Source organism: Talpa europaea, assembly GCF_964194135.1.
Source record: "Talpa europaea genome assembly, chromosome: 11".
Taxonomy (NCBI): domain Eukaryota; kingdom Metazoa; phylum Chordata; class Mammalia; order Eulipotyphla; family Talpidae; genus Talpa; species Talpa europaea.
Genome location: NC_140078.1, coordinates 44,939,384 through 44,962,914, shown reverse-complemented (window position 1 = coordinate 44,962,914; position 23,531 = coordinate 44,939,384). Strand labels below are relative to the sequence as shown.

The window sequence follows — 23,531 nt, the reverse complement described above, 5'->3', positions numbered from 1 at the left end:
GAATGACAAAGAAGACACCACTTTTCAGAATGTATGGGATGCAGCAAAGGCAGTAATCAGAGGAAAATATATAGCAATATAGGCTCACATCAACAAAAGAAAGAACTCAAAAAAAAAAAACCTAATCTTACATCTCAAAGGGTTAGAAAAAGAACAACAAAAAACCCCTAAAGCCAGTAGAAGAAAGGAAATAATAAAAATCAAAGCAGAAATTAATGAATTGGAAATTAAAAAAACAATCCAAAAGATCAATGAAACCAAAGTTGGTTCTTTGAAAAAATAAACCAAATAGATAAACCTCTAGCCAGGCTCACAAATCAAAAACAAGAGAAAACACATATAAACAGGATTATAAATGAAAGAGGAAAAATCACAACAGACTCAGTAGAAATCAAAAGAATAATCAGAGATTACTATGAACACTTACATGGAAACAAATTCAACAACCTAGAAGAGATGGACAAATTCCTAGAATGATATAATCATCCAAAGCTTGACAAAGAAGAAATAGAACAACTAAACAGACCAATTACAAGCAGTAAAACTGAGGCAGTAATCAAAGCACTCCCCAAAAACAAAAGCCCAGGCCCAGACAGCTTCACAAATGAATTCTAACAAATGTTCAGCAGTGAATTAGTGCCAATGCTACACAAACTCTTTCAAAAAATTGAAAAGAAAGGAATACCACCAAATACGTTCTATAGAGCCAACATTATACTAATACTAAAACCAAAGACTGCATAAAAAAAGAAAATTGCAGGCCAATCTCCCTAATGAACACTGATGCAAAAATCCTCAACAAAATCCTTGCCAACAGAATCCAACAATGCATCAAAGGAACAGTACACCACAATCAAGTGGGGTTTATCCCAAGGGCACAAGGATGGTTCAACATACAAAAATCGATAAGTGTAATCCTACACATCAACAAAAAGAAAAACAAAAACCATATCATCATATCAATAGATGCTGAGAAAGCATTTGACAAAGTCCAACATCCATTTATGATGAAGGCTCTTGAAATTCTCGGGATAGAAGGAACATACTTTAACATGATAAAAGCCATTATCGACAAACCCACAGACAACATTATTCTCAATGTTGAAAAGCTGAAGGTCTTTCCTTTAAGATCAGGAATAAGACAAAGATGTCCTCTCTCACCACTGCTCTTCAATATAATACTGGAGGTCCTAGCCAGGGGAATAAGACAAGAGAAAGACATACATGGAATCCAGATAGGGAAAGAAGAAGTAAAACTATCACTATTTGCAGACAATATGAAAATATACATACAGAACCCTAAAAACTCCACAGAAAAACTACTCAAAATAATCAACCAGTTCAGTAAAGTAGCAGGATACAAAATCAACACACAAAAATCATTAGCCTTCCTATACACAGTCAATCAGAAGAAGAAGAAATAAAAAAAAAATCCATTTTATAATTGAAACCAAAAAAAATTAAATACTTGGGAATAAACCTAACAAAAGAGGTGAAAGACCTATACAAAGAAAATTATAAAACACTATAAAAAGAAATTGAAAAAGACACAAAGAAATGGAAAGACATCCCCTGCTCATGGATTGGAAGAATCAACGTTATTAAAATGGCCATCCTCCCAAAAGCAATATACAGATTCAATGCTATTCCAATAAAAATCCCAATGACATTCTTCAAAGAAATAGAACAAATACTGATGAAATTCATATGGAACCACAAAAAAACACAAATAGCTAAAGCCCTACTGATGAAAACAAAGGAGAAAGAAGGTATCACACTTCCAAACTTCAAGCTATACTACAAAGCCATAATAATTAAAAGTTTGGTATTGGAACAAAAACAGGCACACAGACCAATGGAACTGACTAGAGCCCAGAAATAAAGCCGCACTTTTGTTCAATAAATGGTGTTGGAAAAACTGGACCTCCACATGCAAAAAATGAAACTAAACCACTACCTCTCACCGTGCACAAAAATCAACTTAAAATGGATAAAAGAACTAGACATAAGACCTGAAACCATAAAATATATAGAAGAAAATATAGGTAAAACACTGTAAGACATACATCTCAAAAACATCTTTAAAGACACATCACCCAAAGCAGTGATAGTAAAGGCAAAGATAAACACCTGGGATTACATCAAACTGAAAAGAGACACCCCACTGATTGGGAAAAAATCTTTGCACTCCATCCAACTGATAAGGGACTGATCACAATGATATACAGAGAGCTCACATGGCTCAACAAAAAAATAATAAACAATCCAGTCAAGAAATGGGCAGAAGAACTCAAAAGATATTTCTCCAAAGAGGAAATGCAAATGGCCAACAGGCATATTAAAAAAAAGTTCAACATCCCTTATCATCAGGGAAATGCAAATCAAAACCACACTGAGATACCACCTTTCACCAGTAAGAATGACACATATCAAAAAAACAAGCAAAATCAAATGTTGGCAAGGATGTGGCGAAAAAGGAACTCTCCTACATTGCTGGTGGAAGTGCATACTAGTCCAACCATTATGGAAAGTTGTCTGGAGGTTCCTCAGTCTACTAAAAATGGAGCTACCATATGATAGGCAATTCCATTCCTAGGGATCCTTCCAAAGGTCACAAAAACAGTGATTCAAAAGAGCACCTGTATACCTATGTTTATTGCAGCACTATTTACAATAGGTAAAACCTGGAAACATGCCAAATGCCCAAAAATAGATGACTGGATCTGGAAGATGTGGTATATATGCACAATGGAATAATATTCAGCAATCAAAAAAGATAAACTCATTTCATTCGCAGCAACATGGATGGAGCTAGAAGGAATTATGCTCAGTGAAATAAGCCAGAAGGAAAAAGAAAAATATCGGATGGTTTCACTTATAACAGGAATGTAGGGGACCAAATAAGACATCAGAGTAAAAAGTATAATAACAGTAAAAAACACAACAAAGCAAAAACAGACAATTATAAACCAGAGACATACTGTAGGGGAGGAAGAGGGACAGGGGTGAGAGGGATGGAGGGAGGAGCACAGGGGACGGTGATAGATAGTGGTGCCTTGGGGAAGGAAATTCTATGGGGACTCAATCTGAGGGGTTGGGGGGAAGCAAATATTGTCTAAAAAAATGATAAATGTTAAAATTTAAAAAAATGAAAAAGAAAAAAATATGTTAATTAATTAGCAATGCCAAATAAGGCCAACTAAGTAGAAAAATCATCTTCCTTCATATGCTGTTACAAAATGCAAATTTCAAAGCATTTCATAAAAACATTAACTATTAAGTGCTTACAGTATTTTAGATGCTTTATTTTTAGAATTCCTTAAATGTAGGAGTTTGGGCTTTATAAATAGCTCAGATACTTACTGCCACACTAGGTATGTTCTTTCCCCCTCTCCCCCAGCCTTACATAACAAACATACCTTAGACAGCCTTTTGGAAGATTCACAATTATTGTCTGCACATGGCTTGGATGCTTTTTCATTGTCTAGAGATGAAACTGAGAAAATATAATACATTTTACTAAACTATGATATACAGATTATTTCTCTTTCATTAATAAATTAAGCAATTTTCCAAATATTAAGTCACTTTTTTTCAGTTAAACCCCTATATCAAGAATTTGTTTTATATAAATAAGGAAAACCTCGCTTATACAGTTAAATTAAGAATTAACCAAATTTCTTGACAGTGTTTGGCTATTCACTTCATAACTTTTTTAATGGAATTATTTTAAGTTTATTATATAATTATGTTTATATAAATATTTGTAGAGTCATTCAATACTCATCCATATACAATAGTGTATGTCTTTTGACTAATTCTTAATCTCTATAAAGTATAAGTCATGATGACAATACAAGAAAAGGACTGAAATTGAACTATAGTGGTAACCATAGTAACTGAACATCAATTTATGTTACTTGATGATTATCTTTCCACATTGACGACATGGCAAGAATGTGGATGCACAGAGGGTTATAGAATCAGGACCAATAATCTAATCTGTAATACTACTCTTCCATGTTATTCCTCTTCTAAAAATCTTACAGTGGAGTCCTTTTCACTCAGGATAATTGTGTTTGCATTTGTTTCCAAATGTTTCCATTTGCCCTTTGTGTTTCTCTAATCTCAATAAACAGATCTTCCCATTTTCAATTCCGCGGCCATCTCAGACACATTTCTAGATTGAAAATACATGGAGCACAGTCAAATAAGAAAAGCTAGACCCACAATATGACAGATAATCAACTAGTTGAGACCAGTCTAGACATGTCTATGCCCAAATTTACAGATCTGTAAAAAAAAAAAAGTGACCACTGATTTAACATTGAATATAATGTTAAAGTTGAATTTTCATGTTGAAATGAGAAAATTTTAAAATTATGGGGTCTCCCTGGTGGTGCAAGGGGTTTAGCACTGCACTGTGGAGCAATCTGCAGCCTCTGTAGCACGAGTTCAATCCCCAACCGGCCAGAGAGCAACCCACATGGCGAAGCAGACCTCTCCTGTCTTGCCCACTGCTCCCCTCAGCTGTGTATTTCAGTCAGTCTGCCTGTTACATTCCCCACTCTGTCTCTGGCAGGTCCTCTCAACCCCTGCAACTCTGGCTTGTACCCCAGCTCTTGTATGCATAAATCAATAAATCTTAGAAAAAAAATTAAAATTATGAGCTTTGTAGTAATCTCTCCAAAATATATCAGTAGCTTGAACAAGAAAAATAGCAGAGGAGTGGATGAGAATTAGCTAACTTCTAACAACATTTTGAAGGTAAACCAATAAGATTTCTTCAGATATTGGTTACTAGGTACATGAAAACTGATGACTCCAAGATTTTGGCCTTAGAAACCAGACTAGTTAGAGCAATTAAATTAGAAAGGCTAAACGTGGAAAATTTATGGGACAAGTATGGGATAAAGTATGTAGTTTTGTCCAATGTTAAAATTTTAAAGACTAGGACAAATCAGTGTAGGAAATTGAGAAGGAAAAATATCACGGGTAGTGCTTTAAAGACAGGTGAAAAAAGGTAAATTACAGAGGGGGAGATATAAAATTTTCAAAGTTAAATTAGATGAGGACTAAAAACTGTCAACTGAATTTAGCAATGTAGAAATTATTAACGAATTTTGAAATATCATCTAAGAGAAGGACCTATTGCATCACCAAGGCATAAGGAATAAGAAAAAGAGGACTTCAGGGATTTCCATTAACTAGTCTCTCTAAATTATTTCATCAATCTGATTATTATGACAGATAAAACCTTCAGTAATTCCCCATTGTTCATCAAAATATATGTAGAGAAATACAAGTTTCTAGATGTAGGTCTATTACTAGTAAACACAGTATCTTATTTAATATCTTCTTGAGATTCCTACTCTTTACTCTGTAAGACAAGAGGTTGTGATCGTCATTCCTTCCATCTGTGAGACTATGATTAAAAACATAAATATGTCAGTCTAGCAAAGTTATCTATTAATAACCACAGAAATCATGACAATTTTACTTTCCCTATATTCTCTCCCTATATAAGTTACACCTTAGTCACTTTATTCTGCTTTCAAAAATACAATCTGCTGCCTCTATACATGTCTTTTATGTTGTCCATTTTACATAAAATTCTTTTAAAATTCTAATAATTTTTATGGGACTCCTTAACTGCTTATCTCCTTAATGACAGCATCCATTTCATACAACCACAGAGAACTTTGTATCTCTTCTCTATTATTTATAAAATCTGTACAATTGTTAGACAAAAATTTTATTTTTATAAGGCATGATATTCTTGAAGAGTCTCACTCTGTGTTACCAGTATTTGTCTAATATGTTGTATAAAGTGTTTGATACGGAGATAATATGTCACAAAAGTATTAATAAATGCAGACAACACTCAGACTAAGTGAAATTTTTATGTCAATATTTTTCATTAGTATCTTTCCAAATACGTACATTTAATGAAACTTCATTGTTGTCAACGAATTGCTATTGCTATTGTAAGACATTAAAAACATCAAATAGAAAGCAATAAAATACATTCCAGTGATCTTAGAAAATCATATACAAAAACTCTAAACCTAAACCAGACTTCCAAATTAAGCTGCAGATTTGAGAAAAATGTTTTTACCGTCTTTCTTTTTAAATGAGATTATCCAAAATGAATATGCATGAAAACTAAAACCTCTAAATTATTATATCAGAAACACACAATGGAATTATAAAAAGCACTGGCAAAATGTGGCCAAATCTTAAAAATTTTCACCTAAGGTAAAGCTTCCAAAAATATCATCATGAATTAATTCAGACAAGAGCAAATAGGGGGTTACCCATGTATCATTAGATGATTAAGAAATTGTATCACGTGACAATGTACAATATTTTTTTTGGCTTTGAATACTTATAAAAATATAAAACAAATTTGAAAAAAATCATTAAGTTCTATTATTCATTAAAGGAAAATTACTGAAAGCCACAATATAAAATTTTAAAAAAATCCATTTTTCAGAATCATTACAGATAGTGATTACTGATTACTCAAGAAAATAACACCTAGGACACTTTTTTTTTAAAACACTTATTTATTTTATACAAGAACTAGAGTACAGGCCAGATGCGCAGGAGAGTGAGAGGATTCACCAGAGATAGAGTGGGGAACAGAACAGGCATATTGACGAAATACACTGCTGAGGGGTGCAGCCAGCGCAACAGGAGAGGTCTGCCTCGCCATGTCAGATCCTCGCAGGCTGGCCGGGATCCAACTAGCACTGCAGAGGCTGAGGAAAGCTTTACAGTGCGGTGCTCAACCACCTGCGCCACCAGGGGAGGCCCTAGGACACATTTTAAATTGAAATTCAGTACTAATGGTAGTAAAAGCCAATCAGCAGTATATTTCTCCCCATCATCCCAGGCAAACCACATGGTAAACCACATGACTTTCACACATTGTGGATTAGTTCTCTGGATCCAAAAGTATGTTTTTTGAACATCTGCCTCATATTCCTTCTCCATTTAAGCTAGATGGACACCCTTACCTTTTATAAAACTACCTAAATTCTACCCCTTTTTATTTTATTTTTTTAAAAGATTTATTTATTTATGCATACAAGTGCTGGGGTACAGGCCAGAGATGTGGGGGGTGAGAGGATTCATCAGAGACAGAATGAGAAATAGAACAGGCAGACTGACTGAAATAAACTGCTGAGGGGAGCAATGGGCAAGAAAGGAGAGGTCTGCTGCGCCAAGTGGGTTGATCCCTGGCCAGCAGGGGATTGAACTCATGTTGCAGAGGTGGCAGATTGCTTCATAGTGAGGTGCCTAACCCCTTGTAGCACCAGGGAGGGCCCTCTACCCCTTTTTAAGATAATTTTTACAAGATTAATAAACAGAGAACAAAATCAGTAAAAATGGTAAAGTAGGAAATGCCAAACTATATGCTACTATAGAAAAGCTTAAAAAAAAAAAAAAAGACTAATAATACCAAAGTCCAGTTTTTGGAATTCAGGAAAATAGTTCAATATTTATAATAAACATATGCATGTAAAATAAATGGAAACTGAATAAATACATCATTTAAAGAATGTGCATCAAATCATATCAATTCAAAGGAAAAAGACTTAACAATTCATAACAAAGAATACAGTCTACAAAAGTAGCTTTAAAGGGCCTCCCCAGTGGCACAGCAGTTGAGCACTGGGTTGCGAAACTGCCCACAGCCTCTGCAGCACCAGTTTGATCCCCGGCCACCTGGAGAGGGTCCCACATGGAGCGCAGACCTCTCCTGTCGCCCACTGCTCCCCTCAGCAGTGTATTTCGTCAGTCTGCCTGTTCTGCTCTCCGCTGGGGCTCTGGTGAATTCTCTCACCCTCCTGCACTTCTGACTGTACCCAGTGCTTGTATAAATAAATAAAATAAATCTTTATTTCAAAAAAAAAAAGTAGCTTTAAAAAGTCACTAAACAGGAAGAAGAAAGTTGCCATAAAAGAGGACAAAAAGAGGGCCTCCCTGGTGGAACAAGGGGTTAAGTACCGTACTACGAAGCAATCCACCACAATAAGAAGCAATCTGAGGGCCACCCTGGTGACTCAGGCTGCTGAGTGCCACACTGTGAAGCTGTCTGCAGCTGCAGTGTGGGTTCTATCCCAGCCTGCCAGTGGGAATCCCACATAGCTAAGCAGACCTCTCCTGTTGCACCCGCTGCTCCCCTCAGCAGTGTATTTTGTCAGTCTGCCTGTTCTGTTCCCTGCTCTGTCTCTGGTAAATCCTCTCACCCTCCCACACGTCTGGTCTGTATCGCAGTTCTTATATAAAAATAAATAAATTTTAAAAAAAGAAAAAGAAGAAGAAGCAATCTAAAACCTCTGCAGCATGAGTTTGATTCCCAGTGGCCAGGGAGCAACCCACATGGCGAAGCAGACCTCTCCTACCTAGCCCTCTGCTCCCCTCAGCAGTGTATTTTAGCCAGTCTGCTTGTTCTGTCCCCCACTCTGTCTCTGGTGAATCCTCTCACCCCCTGCATCTCTGGCCTGTACCCCAGATCTTATATGCATAGATAAATAAATCTTTTTGTTTCTTAAAAAAAAAAAAGAGAACAAAAAGAGAGGAAAGCTCAAAACCCTGCTACCCTCCCTCACACACAAAGTCAGCACACTCTGACCAACAGAAAGAAAAAACAACGAGAACAACCTACGATCATGTGGGACTGTGAGTTGAAAGGAACCATTGCAGGCACTGTACCCCAAGGACAGGAACTGTGGAGAATTGTGTGGGAATTGCCGTGAAGGTGAGTGAAAGTTGCCCCAGGAGCCATTAGAGGAAGATAAGTACTCCCTGGAGAGACCTACAAATAGCCCAAGGCCCACTGGTAACCTTGTGTGGAAAAGCACGTCCACACTCAAAAAGCATATGTGGATTGAGGCTGCCCAGGTCCCCACGCCCCACGACCTAGGTTCATGGGAAAAAACGTGGGAACTGTCACTGAGGTGAATGACCCTCACTGAGTAATCAAAAACCAGGTCCTAGGGCACAGGAGCAGGGTGCAAAAGACACCATTTCTGCAGACAGTACACATCTTGGATCTGAGGGCTTCAGAACTGAAACCCAGGTCACAAAATTCGGGGTGTGGATCCACATGATGCGCAACACAGAGCAGACACAGCACCCCACACTATGGAGCCATTCCACACAACCCGCACTCCGTTCCTCTAGACCCACTGAGAAAAAGCACAGCTCTGGAAGAATACTAGGAAAGATCTCTGGTGCCAACTAGTGATCAGAGAAAAATAACCAACTTCCTAATAGTTGGAAGCCAGGGTTTCCAAAGCCACCCGTAGGCTCTAAGAGGGGGTGGACCACACAAATGGGGGTAGACCACACAAATGGGGGTAGGAAGGAAAAAAAGGCAAGGAGCATTAGACCCCATTCTGGAACTCAGAGCTAGGCAAAAGATTCAGGCATAGGACACAACATAGTATTAGGCACTGCACAGGGTGACAGCCATTGTTCTAGATCTAAGACCCTGAGATTGAGAACTAGAATGAAGAATTCAGGGTCAGGATCTATACAAAAGCAGGCACAGCACCAGGTGACCACGGGGCAGACACAGGACCCAGCTTAAGCAATAGCCCCTGTGTCCAGGTGCTCTCCTTCTCCCTTCCCTTTCTCAGAGAACTACAGGGGAAAAGCACACGTCAGCAAATACTGGTCTCTAGCGCCACCTAGTGACCAGAGCAAAATCACCAACTAACTGATTCCCTGCTGGAACTGAGTCAAAAGGGAGGGAGGGAACTGTAAGAGACCTTGCCCAGCAACACAGCCACAGCATCAACACGCTGGTGGAGTTTTGGCCTACCAGTGCTGGTCTCAGTCTGATAAACAGTGGTTGATACCCCTGAAGGAGCAATCCAAAGAGATGCCCGCCAACACCAGTGGCACAACGTCCCAACACATAGAACAAATTTGAAAGCAAACAGCAGGGAGAAGGAAAAATACAAGTAACCAAGCAAGCCTGCGGGAGAAGGACACACTACAAAAAGAAAATCAGTCACCAGAGCTCAACAATGACATGGAAGAACTTCTCTGCCCATCAGATAGAGAATAATCATCATGATTACAAAGTCTGAGATGAGACAAACAATGGACTGAAGAACAAAAATGAGACCTTAAAAAAGGAAATAAAAGAAAAGGAGGAGATGAAAAGATTACTGGAAGAGACAAAGAGCTCTTGGAAAAGCACTGAAAATAGGACCAAGGAAATGGAAGAATGGATCAGTACTCTTGATGATACAGAAACAGAAAGAACCAAAAGAGAAAAACAGAGAAAAGTTCAAAGGAAGAAGAATGAGAATACCCTTAGACAATTATCAGACTCCATGAAGAGAGGAAATATAAGAGTTACAGGCATTCCAGAAGGTGAGGAGAGAGATAAAGGATCTGAGAAATTATTCGAGGAGATAATTGAAGAAAACCTCCCAAGTATGAAAAATGAGATGAATATAAACATACAAGAAGAGAGAAGAATACCCACTTACCACAATGAGAAGAAAATTACAGCAAGACACATAATAGTAAAGTTTGCAAGAGTTCAAGGCAAAGAAAAAATAATGAAACTGGCAAGGCAAAAGAAAGAGATAACACAAAAGGGAAAATCAATCAGGTTAACCTCAGACTTCTCCGAAGAAACACTACAGGCAAGAAGAGAATGGAGTAACATATTCAACAAACTTTAAAACAGCAAATGCCAACCAAGAATACTTTACCCTGCAAAGCTCTCTTTCCTCTATGAAGAAAAAATATGGACCTACTTAGACAAACAGAAACTCCAGAAATTCATCACAACGAAACCCCCACTCCATAAAATTCTACAAGAAATACTAAAGCCAAAACCAAATGTAAATGGATTAAACTCAATAAAAAGACACAGAGTAGCACACTGGATTAAAAAACAAAATCCATCCTTCTGCTGTCTCCAGGAAATACACTTAACCAAAAAAGATAAACACAGACTGAAAGTAAAGGTTGGAAAACAATCCTACAAACAAATGGACCAAAAAAAGAAGACAGGAACAGCTATACTTACATCACATGAAATAGACTTCACATGAAATAAGACTTCAAATTAAAAAAGGTAAAAAGAGACACAGACGGATACTACATTATGGTCAAGGGGACAATACATCAGCAAGATACAACACTCATCAACATATACTCACCAAATGAAGGAGCACCAAAATACATTAGAGAGAGATTATCAGCTCTGAAAACAGACGTTAAAGAAAATACAAATACAGTGGGAGACTTCTATACTCCACTCTCACCAATGGGCAGATCAACGAGACAAAAAATAAATAAAGACTCTAGTGTTCTAAATAAAGTCATAGAACTCATGGACTTAACAGACATCTATAAGACACTGCACCCCCAAAAATCTAAGTACACATTTTTCTCAAGCACACACAGATCGTTCTCCAGAATCGATCACATACTGGGCCACAAGACAAACATCAACAGATAGAGGAAGATCAAAATCATTCCAACTATATTCTCCAATCATAAAGGCATCAAACTAGAAATAAATCATGAAAAGAAAACAAGGAACCCTCCCACTTCATGGAGATTGAAATCCATGTTACTGGAAGACCACTGGACTAATGAAGAGTTCAAAGAAGAAATTTAAAAATACTTTTTTTTTTCCAATTCCCTTAATTTTATTTTTTTAATTTTTTTAAATAATAAATTTTATTTTTTATATTCCCCATACAATTGCAACCCCCCCCATTCTGACCCCAATCCCTCCCCTCCCGCCCCCCCCCAAAAAATGTATGTCTGGTTCATAGTTTTTTGTTGATTTTGATTTTCACTTTCTTATAGTTATTCATTTTCCTGGTCCCTTATTTAAGTTTTCTTGATTCCTGCTATGAGTGAGACCATCCAGTATTTTTCTTTTTCTTTCTGGCTTATTTCACTGAGCATGATCCCTTCCAGCGCCATCCATGTTGCTGCAAATTGCATGTGTTTATCTTTTTTGAATGCTGGGTAATATTCCATGGTGTATATGTACCACATCTTCTTGATCCAGTCATCTATTTTTGTTTCCAAAGCTTAGCTATTGTAAATAGTGCTGCTATAAACATAGGGGTGCAGGTGTTCTTTGGAATTGATGTTTCTCTGTCCTTTGGGTAAATACCTAGGAGTGGAATTGCTGGATCATATGGAAGCTCTATGTTTAGTAGGTCCAGAAATCTCCACACAGCTCTCCATAGTGGTTGGACCAGTTTGCATTCCCAAACTAGCAACAACAAATGTTGGTGAGGGTGTGGAGAAAAAATACTTTGAGTTGAATGACAAAGAAGACACCAATTTCCTAAATGCATGGGACACAGCAAAAGCAGTAATAAGAGAAAAATATATAGCAATGCATGCCCATATCAAGAAATAACCTAATCTCATATCTCAAAGAGTTAGAAAAAGAACAACAAAAAATGCTAAAACCAGAAGAAGAAAGGAAATAATAAAAATCAAAGCAGAAATTAATGAAATAAAGCAGATCAATGAAACCAAAAGTTGGTTCTTTGAAAAAATAAACCAAATAGATAAACCTCTAGCCAGGCTCACAAATCAAAAACAGGAGAAAACGCATATAAACAGGATTATAAATGAAAGAGGAGAAATCACAACAAACTCAGTAGAAATCAAAAGAATAATCAGAGATTACTATAAACACTTATATGGAAACAAATTCAACAACCTAGAAGAGACTGACAAATTCCTAGAACGATATAATCATCCAAAGCTGGTCAAAGAAGAAATAGAACAACTAAGCAAACCAATTACAAGTAGCGAAATTGAGGCAGTAGTCAAAGCACTCCCTAAAAACAAAAGCCCAGGTCCAGATGGCTTCAGAAATGAAATCAACCAAACATTCAGCAGTGAATTAGTACCTATTCTACCCAAACTCTTTGAAAAACTGAATAAGAAGGAATACTACCAAATACACTAATACCAATTACACTAATACCAAAACCAAACAAAAGACAGCACAAAAGAAGAAAACTGCAGGCCAATCTCCCTAATGAACACTGATGCAAAAATCCTCAACAAAATCCTTGCCAACAGAATCCAACAATGCATGAAAGGGATAGTACACCATGATCAAGTGGGATTAATTCCAGGGGTTTAAGGATGGTTCAACATACGAAAATCAAGTGTAATCCAACACATCAACAAAAAGAAACATAAAAATCATATGATCCTAACAATAGATGCTGAGGAAGCATTGGACAAAGTACAACATCCATTTATGATGAAGGCCCTTGAAATTCTTGGGATAGAAGGAACATACCTTAACATGATAAAAGCCATGTATGACAAACCCACCACCAATATTATACTCAATGGCAAAAAAGTTGAAGGTCTTTCCTTTAAGATCAGGAACAAGAAAAGGATGTCCTCTCTCACCAATACTCTTCAATTTAATACTGGAGGTCCTAGCCAGGGGAATAAGACAAGAGAAGGAATCCAGATAGAGAAAGAAGAAGTAAAACTATCACTATTTGCTGATAATATGATAATATACATAGAAAACTCTAAAAACTCCACATAAAAACTACTCAAAATAATCAACCAGTTCAATAAAGTAGCAGGATACAAAAGCAACACACAAAAATCAGTTGCCTTCCTATACACAATCAATCTGAAGAAGAAGAAATCAAGAAAACCACCCCTTTTATAATTGAAACAAAAAAATCAAATACTTGGGAATAAACCTAACTAAAGAGGTGAAAGATCTATACAAAGAAAATTATAAAACACTGTTAAAAGAAATTGAAGAAGGCACAAAGAAATGGAAAGACATGCCCTGCTCATAAATTGGAAGAATTAATATTATTAAAATGGCCATCCTACCAAAAGCAATATACACATTCAACGCTATTCCAGTAAAAATCTCAATGACATTCTTCAAAGAAATAGAACAAATACGGATGAAATTCATATGTAATCACAAAAAAAAAAAAAATTCATATGTAACCACAAAAAACCACGAATAGCCAAAGCCCTACTGATGAAAACAAAGGAGAAAGGAGGTTTCACACTTCCAAACTTCAAGCTATACTACAAAGCCATAATAATTAAAACAGTTTGGTATTGGAACAAAAACAGACACACAGACTAATGTAACTGAATAGAGAGCCCAGAAATAAAACCACACTTATATGGACAACTGATCTTTGACAAAGTAGCAAAGAATATGCAATGGAACAGGGACAGTTTGTTCAATAAATGGTTCTGGGAAAACTGGACCACCACATGCCAAAAAAAAAAAAAAAAAAAAAAAAAACTAGACTACTGTCTTTCATCGTACAAAAAAATCAACTCAAAATGGACAAAAGAACTGGACATAAGACCTGAAACCATAAAATATTTAGAAGAAAATATAGGTAAAGCACTATAAGACATACATCACAATAACATCTTTGAAGACTCATAACCCAGAGCAAAGAAAGTCAAGGATAAGATAAATACCTGGGATTACATCAAATGAAAAAGCTTCTTCACAGCAAAAGAGACATGAACCAAAACAGAGAGACACCCCACTGACTGGGAAAAAATCTTTGCACTCCAGTCAACTGATGAGAGACTATCATAAAGATATACAAAGAAGGAACTCACATGGCTCCACAAAAACAAAATAAACAATCCAGTCAAGAAATGAGCAGAAGAACTTAAAAGACATTTCTCCGAAGAGGAAATGCAAGTGACCAACGGGCATATGAAAAAATGTTCAACATCCCTGATAATTAGGGAAATGCAAATTAAAACCATATTGAGATACCACCTTACACCAGTAAGAATGGCACATATCAAAAAAAACAAGCAAAAGCAAATGTTGGCAAGGATGTGGCAAAAAAGGAACTCTCCTACATTGCTGGTGGGAGAGCAACTGGTCCAACCACTATGAAAAGCTGTTTGGAGGTTCCTCAGCCTACTAAAAATGGAGCTACCATGGGACCGGGCAATTCCACTACTAGGAATCTACCCAAAGGACACAAAAACACTGATTCAAAAGAACACCTGTACCCCTATGTTTACTGCAGCACTATTTATAATAGGTAAAACCTGGAAACAACCCAAATGCCCAAAAATAGAAGACTGGATCAAGAAGATGTGGTATATATACACAATGGAATATTATTCAGAAATCAAAAAGATAAACTCACGCCATTTGCAGCAACGTGGCTGGAGCTAGAAGGAATTATGCTCAGTGAAGTTTAAGTCAGAAGGAAAAAAAAAATATTGGATGCTTTCACTTACAGCAGGAATATAGGGGAACCAAGTAAGACATCAGTGTAAAAAAATAATAACAGTACAAAACACAACAACACATAAATGGACAATTATAAATCAGAAACATACTGCAGGGGAGGAGGAGGGAGAGGGACCAGAGGGAGGGATGGAAGGAGGAACACAAGGGACTGAGGTGATGGTGCACGGGTGCATTGGTGAAGGAAACTCTATGGGGACTACACCTGAGGGAGTGGGGGGAAGCAAATATTGTTTAAAAATGAACAGTGATGTAAAAAATTAAAAAATATAAATAAAATAAATCTGAAAAAATGCACATTGTAAACAAAAGTCACTAAACAATTACAACATGAAAACAGCAACAATACAAAATATGTGAATGAATCTGATTTCAAGAGTACTATATATAATACTCAAAATATAAAATTTTCAAAAAAACTATCAGGCACATTAAAAAAAGAAAGAGCAATGAAACTTTCAAAGGAAAAAAATAACAAAAAGTGACCCCAATGTTAGGAAGCACTTTAAATAGAATTACACTGACAAAAGTATTTCAGATGTAGGAGACTGAAATGAAGAAATACCAGCTGTGTTGCTTATGTGTGGAACATAAAAAAATGAAACAAAAGGTCAGATATAGCCACATTAAAAACTAACCCTTAAAACCTAACTGTGGAATGTGGGCAACCAGGGAGGGAGGCTGAGATAAAAGAAGAGGAAACAAAGAAGGAAGGCAGCACCAGGGTCTATGGTGCTAGACGATGGGTTTTTTTGGTGGCGGGCACATTATGACAACAGTGCCTGAAAGGGGGATAGGGAGTCCTACATTTTTATTATGGAAACAACAATGTACACCAGTATTAACTCAATACAAAATATTTTTAAGAAAATGTTGCTAATTACACATCTGATAAGGGGTTAATCTCCAAAATTTCAAAAGTTCTTATTCAATCCAACAAAAAAAGGAAACAACCCAATCAAAAAATGGGTAAAGGATCTAAATAGATGCTTTTCTAAAGCAAGTTATTCAGATAGCTTATAGACATTTGAAAAATTGTTCATCACTTATAAATCAAAATATAGGGATGATGTCATCAACATGGTGGTATAGGGATGCTGGGATCAATTTCTCCCATAAAAACAATTATATGGCCTCCCTGATGGCGCAAGGGGTTAAGCACAGCACTGTGAAGCTATCTGCAGTCTCTGCAACACAAGTTCAATCCTCAGGCGGCAGGAGAGCTACCCACATGGCGCATCAGACCTCTCCTGTCTCGCCAGCTGCTCCCCTCAGCAGTGTATTTCAGTCAGTCTGCCTGTTCTCTTCCCCGTTGTCTCTGGTGAATCCTCTCACGGCCCCGTACTTCTGGCCTGTATCCCAGCTCTTGTATGCATAAATAAATAAATCTTTAAAAGAAAAACTATAAAAAAAGACTAATAACGAGGTCTTAACATGACCCAGATGATTCAGGCACCAGCAATTCTCCAGGACTCAGAGGAGCGATAAGGGGACACAGGAAAGGAGGAAATCATATCGCAGGGTCCAGCTGATCCAGGATGCCCTGCCCACTAAACTGGCCTGCATCCTACCGCCCAGACTGCAGCCCAGCTTGGAACCTACAGCACCCCGCCCTGCTACATCTGAAACCCCCAGATAACCACAGTGGGGCAAACAAAGCCTCAGTGACTGCTGCCATGTCCACAGGTGTAATCCCATCCTACCCTCCGCCCCAACCAAGAATGGCCTGGACAAGCTCAGCAGTAAAACCCTGCTAGCAGGCACCTCTCACTCAGCCCTATGATGCCACCTAATGAGCAGGACAAAAACACCAGCCACCAGTGTCTATTAACCATTGAGCCCAGCCACAACATTTAAAAAACCCACACCTCCAACTTAAATCTTGAGGTTGCCATGCCCTGTATTGGGGGGACATGCAGCAGCCCACAGTAACATGTGAGTGCATTCCACTTAGCTGGCTGCACCCATACTGAACAAGGCAACAGCCAAAGCCTCGCAGTGCCAGGCTCTATATCAGGGGCCTCTGGATACCCCAAGCCCTCTGGTTGAAAGAACCACAGGAGCCCCCACAGGAGCCCTGCTACCACAGGGGCCCAGAGGGAATACAGATCCACCCATGCTCCCAGTAGCAATGGAGATTAGAGACTCTGGACACCCTACAGGTGAGAAATTGTGATCCCAATGCCTGCAGCCTACACTCCAGGAGAGTATGGGAGAGGACCTGAACTAAAATCTGTTCTAGAGTTCTTCTTTTTATTTTTCTATCTTCTCTGAGATGCATTCAGGGGAGGTCATGAACAGCTTAATCCAGAGGTGCATTATTACTCAGTTTTTCATACCACACTATAGTCACACATCCTGAGAGAGGACAGAGCCCTAAGGTGCAAATTTTGTCTTTTTTTTTTTCCTTTTATCTGCAGTTTCTTTGCTCTCTCTAGCTCTTTCCTTTTCTTTTTTCTTTCTGTGCTTGCTTTTATTTTCCCTGAATTACACCTCAAAGGAGATAGCAGACCCTAGGAAGACTATCCAACCAGTCTTAGGGCACCACTCCATAGACCAGATTAAAATAGCAATTACTAGCTCCTTAGGAGCCAACAGAGTCCTGAGTTGCAATTCCCCCACATCTGTTGTTTTTTTGTTTTTTTCTTTTATCCTGCTGTTTTTGTTTTTTTCCCTATTTTTATTTTTTTTTCCCTCTCCTTTACCGTTATTTTCCTTAACAGCAACTACTAGCTCCTTAGGAGCCAACAGAGTCCTGAGTTGCAATCCCCCCACATCTGTTTTTTTGTTTCCTTTTTTCCTGTTTTTGTTTTTTCCCTATTTTTGTTTTTTTTCCCTTTATCATTTTTTTACTTTCCTTCTTTCTCCTCATCCTTCCTTTTCTCTCTCTCTTGCCACTCTCTTTTCTTCTCCCAACTTTTTATCTTTTTATTTCCTTGTCATTTTTCTTTTACTCGTGTTTCTTCTTTGTCTCTTTCCTTCTTTCTACTTTCCCATGCCACAACCCAGAGGGACCTAGTAGTTCAAAGCAGAACTATGTCCCACTTAGCCTGCAGTCATCACCCCATGGATTGAACCTCAGCTTGTGCCTGGTGATAGAGTGCTCCACTCGAGAAGCTTGACTACCCAAGTATGAGATGTAGTGGGTGCTGGAAAGGCACAGGTCCCTGAGGCAAATCACAGCTGAAAACAACATCTACTACAATAGAAGTGTGTCCAGGTGGGAACTACAGAAAGGCAACACTCCTAAGCTCCACCCAACCCACTATTCCCTGATGCCCAGTAGGAGAGGCTGGAAGAGCCACTGCTGACATCAACACCCTAGCACATGTGCACTCAGGTGGGAATTGCAGGATCTCCCAGCTCCCAAGACGAGGCACCAAACACTCTGGAAAAAGCAAGTGGAAGTCCCCCTGTCTTGAGTAGTGGTACAGCTAAAGTGAGTGGAGGGAAAGCTGCAGGAGACCCCACTCCTACCCCTACTCAAAAGCCATAGGAGCCCAGGCACTAGGCAGATACAGCCACATCCTGGTAAGAGAACTCAGAAGTCATGCCCAACAGCACCAGTAGTACAGGGGCACTTTGAATAGAGCCAAGCCAAAGGCAAACAATGGAAAGAAAGAAAAATACAAGCCATTAGGCAGGTGCTATTAGGAACAATACACTACAGAAAGAAAGTCAAACTCCAAATGACAGTAATACAGACACAGAAGAGTATCTCTGCCTGACAGATGAAGAATTCAGAATTGCCATAATGAAAACAGAGTTAAGAGAAAACACAGAAAAGGAAAAGAATACAATCAGTGAACTGAGGAGTGACAATGAATCCTTAAAGAAGGAACTAAAGGAAATGAAGGATGTTCAAAAGTGAGTGGAGGAGCTAAAGAATGCTGGGAAGGGCCTCCCCGGTGGCGCAGCAATTGAGCGCTGGGTTGTGAAGCTGCCCGCAGCCTCTGCGGCGCCAGTTTGATTCCGGGCTGCTCCCCGGCCACCGGAGGAGGGTCCCGCATGGCGCGCAGACCTCTCCTGCCGCCCGCTGCTCCCCTCAGCAGTGCACTTCATCAGTCTGCCTGTTCTGCTCCCCTCTCTGGCTCTGGTGAATTCTCTTACCCTCCCGCACTTCTGACTGTACCCAGTGCTTGTATAAATAAATAAATAAATAAATAAATAAATAAATAAAAAAAGAATGCTGGGAAAAGCCACAAAAATAGAAGAAATGGAAAAATGAACAGTACTCTTGAAGATAAAGATATATAAAGAACCAACAAAGGAAAGGAGATACAAAGAAAAAAGAATTAAGAAACACCATGAGGAAAGAAAATGTAAGAGTCATACAAATGCCAGAAAGTAAGGAGAGAGACAAAGGAACTAAGAAACTATTTAAGGAAATAATTGAAGAGAACGTCTCAAAACGAAGAAGGAAATGAAAATAGACATAAAAGAAGCTAGAGGAACACCAAACTATCATAATGAAAAAAAAAAAAAAAAAAAACTACAAGACACAAAAGAGCTAAGTTTCCAAGAGTCCAAGACAAAGAAAAAATGAGGGTGATTAGGAGGAAGAAATAGATAAACTATGAATGAAAAACAATTAGGCTGACATCAGATTTCACTGAAAAAACACTAAGGGCAATAAGAGAATGTAGTGACATATTCAACAAACTCCAAAACAAAAATTGCCAAGCAAGAATACTTTATCCTGCAAAGCTCTCCATCCTCTATGAATGAAAAATAAGAACTTTCTTGGACAAAAAAAATCTTCGGAAATCCATTACCACTAAACCCCAACTCCAAAAATTACAAGAAGCCTTAGAGCCAAAACCAACAAAGAAATGGATCAGAAGAACAGAATAAGGTATGGAATAGAACCACAAAATGATAAACATAATGGCAAGTACAGATTCTAATGTATCAAAAATAATCCTAAAATGTAAAGACACACTGGCAAGTTGGATTTTAAAAAAACAGAACCCAACCCTCTGCTGTCTCTAAGAAACACATCTAACAGCAAAAGATAAAAATAGAATGAAAGTAAAGGGTTGGGAAGCAATTCTAAAAGGAAATAGACCCCCCCAAAAGGCAGGAACAGCCATACTTAGATAAAATAGACATCAAACTAAAAAAAGTAAAGAGACATAGATTGTCACTACACTATCATCAAGGGAACACTACACCAGGAAGATACAACATTCATCAATATGTAGTCACCAAATGAAGGAGCACCAAAATATTAGACAATTATTATCATTTCTGAAAAGAAACATTAGAGAAAATACATATGTAGTAGGAGACTTCAACATCCCACTCTCCCCAATGGACAGATCAATGAGACAAAAAATTAACAAGGACTATACACACACACACACACACACACACACACACACACACATATATATCTCCATCCATCCCTAAATGAAGACCTAGATCTCATGGGCCTATAAACATCTATAAGACACTACACCCACAAAAATCCAAATACTTATTTTTCTCAAGTGCACACAGATCATTCACCAGGACTCATTACATACTGGGACACAAAGCAAACATCAACAGATACATGAAGATTAAAAGCATACCAACTATCTTCTCTGATCATTAAGGCATTAAACTAGAAATCAACCATGAAAAGAAAGCAAGGAACCCTCCCATTTCATGGAGATTGAAATCAACATTGCTGGAAGACCACTGGATTAATGAGGATATCAAACAAAAAACTTTAAAAATACCTTGAGACAAATGACAAAGAAAACACAACTTTCCAGAATGTATGGGACACAGCAAAAGCAGTAATAAGAGGGAAGTATATAGCAATAATACCCACATCAAGAAACAAGAAAGAACCCAAAGAAACAACAATCTTCCATCTCAAAGAACTAGAAAAAGAACAAAAACAACAAAAACCCCTCAAAATCCACTTGAAGGAAGTAAAAATTCAAGCAGAAATAAATGAAATAAAAATAAAGTCAATCAAAAAGATCAATGAAATCAAAACATGGTTCTTGGAAAAAACAAACAAAATAGACAAACCTCTAGGTAGGCTCACAAAGAAAAACACAGAAGAAAACACAAATAAATAGTATCATAAATCAAAGAAGAGAAGTGAGAGAAGACACAGCAGAAATACTAAGACTAATCGAAGATTACTATGAACATTTGCATGCACACAAATCTAGAAGAGAGGTAGTATTTCCTAGAACTGTACAATTATCCAAAGCTGGATAAAGAATAGAAAACTTAAATAAACCAATTATAAGCAATGAAACTGAAATAGTAATCAAAACCCTCCCCCAAAACAAAAGCCCCGGACCAGATGGATTAATGAATGAGTTCTACCAAATGTTCAAAGATGAGTTAGTGTGTATCATACAAAAACTGTTTCAAGAAATTGGTGGTAGGAATTCCACTAGGGCTATCCCCAAGATGATAAAGCATACATTGTATAAAAACAAAGAATTATGTAAAAATTATATAAAAAAAGAAAAAAAAAAGGTAATTGAGAAAGGAATACTACCAAATATGTTTTATGAAGCTAACATTACACTAGTACCAAAACCAACCAACCAAACAACAACAAAAACAAAAGCATAAAAATCTACAGGCCAATTTTCCTAATGAACACAGATGCCAAAATCTCCAATAAAATCTTAGCAAACAGATTCCAACAATGCATTATAAAGATAATGCACTATGACCAAGTGGAATTCATTCCAGGAGCACAAGGATGGTTCAACATCTGAAAATCAATTAATGTAATTCAACACATCAAAAAAAATGAAAAACAAAATGACATTATCATATCAATATATGCTGAGAAAATGTGACAAAATTCAAAATCCACTTATGAAGGCCCTCAAAATTCTTGCAATAAAGGGACATAATTTAACATAATAAAAGCCATATATGACAAACCCACAGCAATATCATTCTCAATGATGAAAAGCTGAAAGCATTCCCTTTAAGATCTGGAGCAAGACTAGGAAGTCCACTCTCACCACAGCTTTTAAATATAATACTGAAAGTACTAAGCAAAGCAATAAGAAAAGAGAAAGACATACAAGGAATCCAAATAGGGAAAGAAGAAGTAAAGTTATCACTATTTTCAAATGATATGAAAATATACATAGAGAACCCTAAAAACTACAGAAAAGCCAATTAAAATAATAAACCAGTTTAGCAAAGTAGCAAGATACAAAATCAACATTCTTCTGATATAAAATCCGTCTGAAGAAAAACAATTTAAAAAACAATTTTAAGACATTTACAAAAAAAAAAAAAAACCTGGTAATAAACCTAATAAAGAAGGTGAAAGATCTATACAAAGAAAATTATAAAACATTGTTAAAAGAAATAAAGACACAAAGAAATGCAAAGACATCCATAGATTGCTCATAGACTGGAAGAATTAACATTATCAAAATGACCATCCTAACAAAAGCAATTTACAGATACAAAGCAATTCTAATAAAAGTTGCAATGGCATTCTTTTAAGTAATGTAACAAATATTGCAAAAATTCCTATAGAATCACACACACACACACAAAAAAAAAAACGGGCCTCACGGTGGCGCAGCTGATTGAGCAGCAGAACCGTGGAGCTGTCCACAGGCTCCGCAGGGCAGGTTCAATTCCCCACTGGCCAGGGAGATACCCACATGGCGCGGCAGACCTCTCCTGTCTAGCCCGCTGCTCCCCTCAGCAGTGCTTTCAGTCCGTCAGCCTGTTCTGCTCCCCGCTCTGTCTCTGGTGAATCCTCTCACCCTCCCGCACCTCTGGCCTGTACCCCAGCTCTCGTATAAATAAAAAATAAATAAATAAAAGTTCTTTAAAAAAAAAATCACAGAAAACCTCGAATAGCCAAAGCTCTCCTGAATAAAAAGAAGAATGGAGGAATCACACTCCCAGACTTCCAATAACACTAAAAAGACAGTAATTATAACAGCATGGTACTGGGATAAAACAGTCACACAGAACCATGTAATCGAATGGAAAATCCAGAAATAAAACCACACATACATGGACAGCTGATCTATGGACAAATGAGCAAATAATATGCATGGAACAAGGTTAGTCTGTTCAATAAATGGTGCTGAAAAAACTGAAACACCACATTAAAAATAATGAAATTAGTCTACTGACATCATGCACAATAACCAACTCAAAATGGATAAAAAACTTACACATAAGACCTGAAACCATAAAAGAAGAATCATATATAGAAGAAAAC

General features: G+C 37.5%; 1 protein-coding gene across 1 annotated transcript in view; it reads right to left on the bottom strand.

The window, feature by feature from the left end:
• ZPBP (zona pellucida binding protein) overlaps nucleotides 1-23,531 on the bottom strand; it is a gene marked incomplete at its 3' end in the record, with an annotated part of 152,228 nt that overhangs the window by 100,247 nt on the left and 28,450 nt on the right. Inside the window, exon 6 of the mRNA XM_084247520.1 lies at nucleotides 3,420-3,496. Coding sequence (XP_084103646.1) covers nucleotides 3,420-3,496 — 77 coding nt within the window. The remainder of the gene's footprint in view (nucleotides 1-3,419; nucleotides 3,497-23,531) is intronic.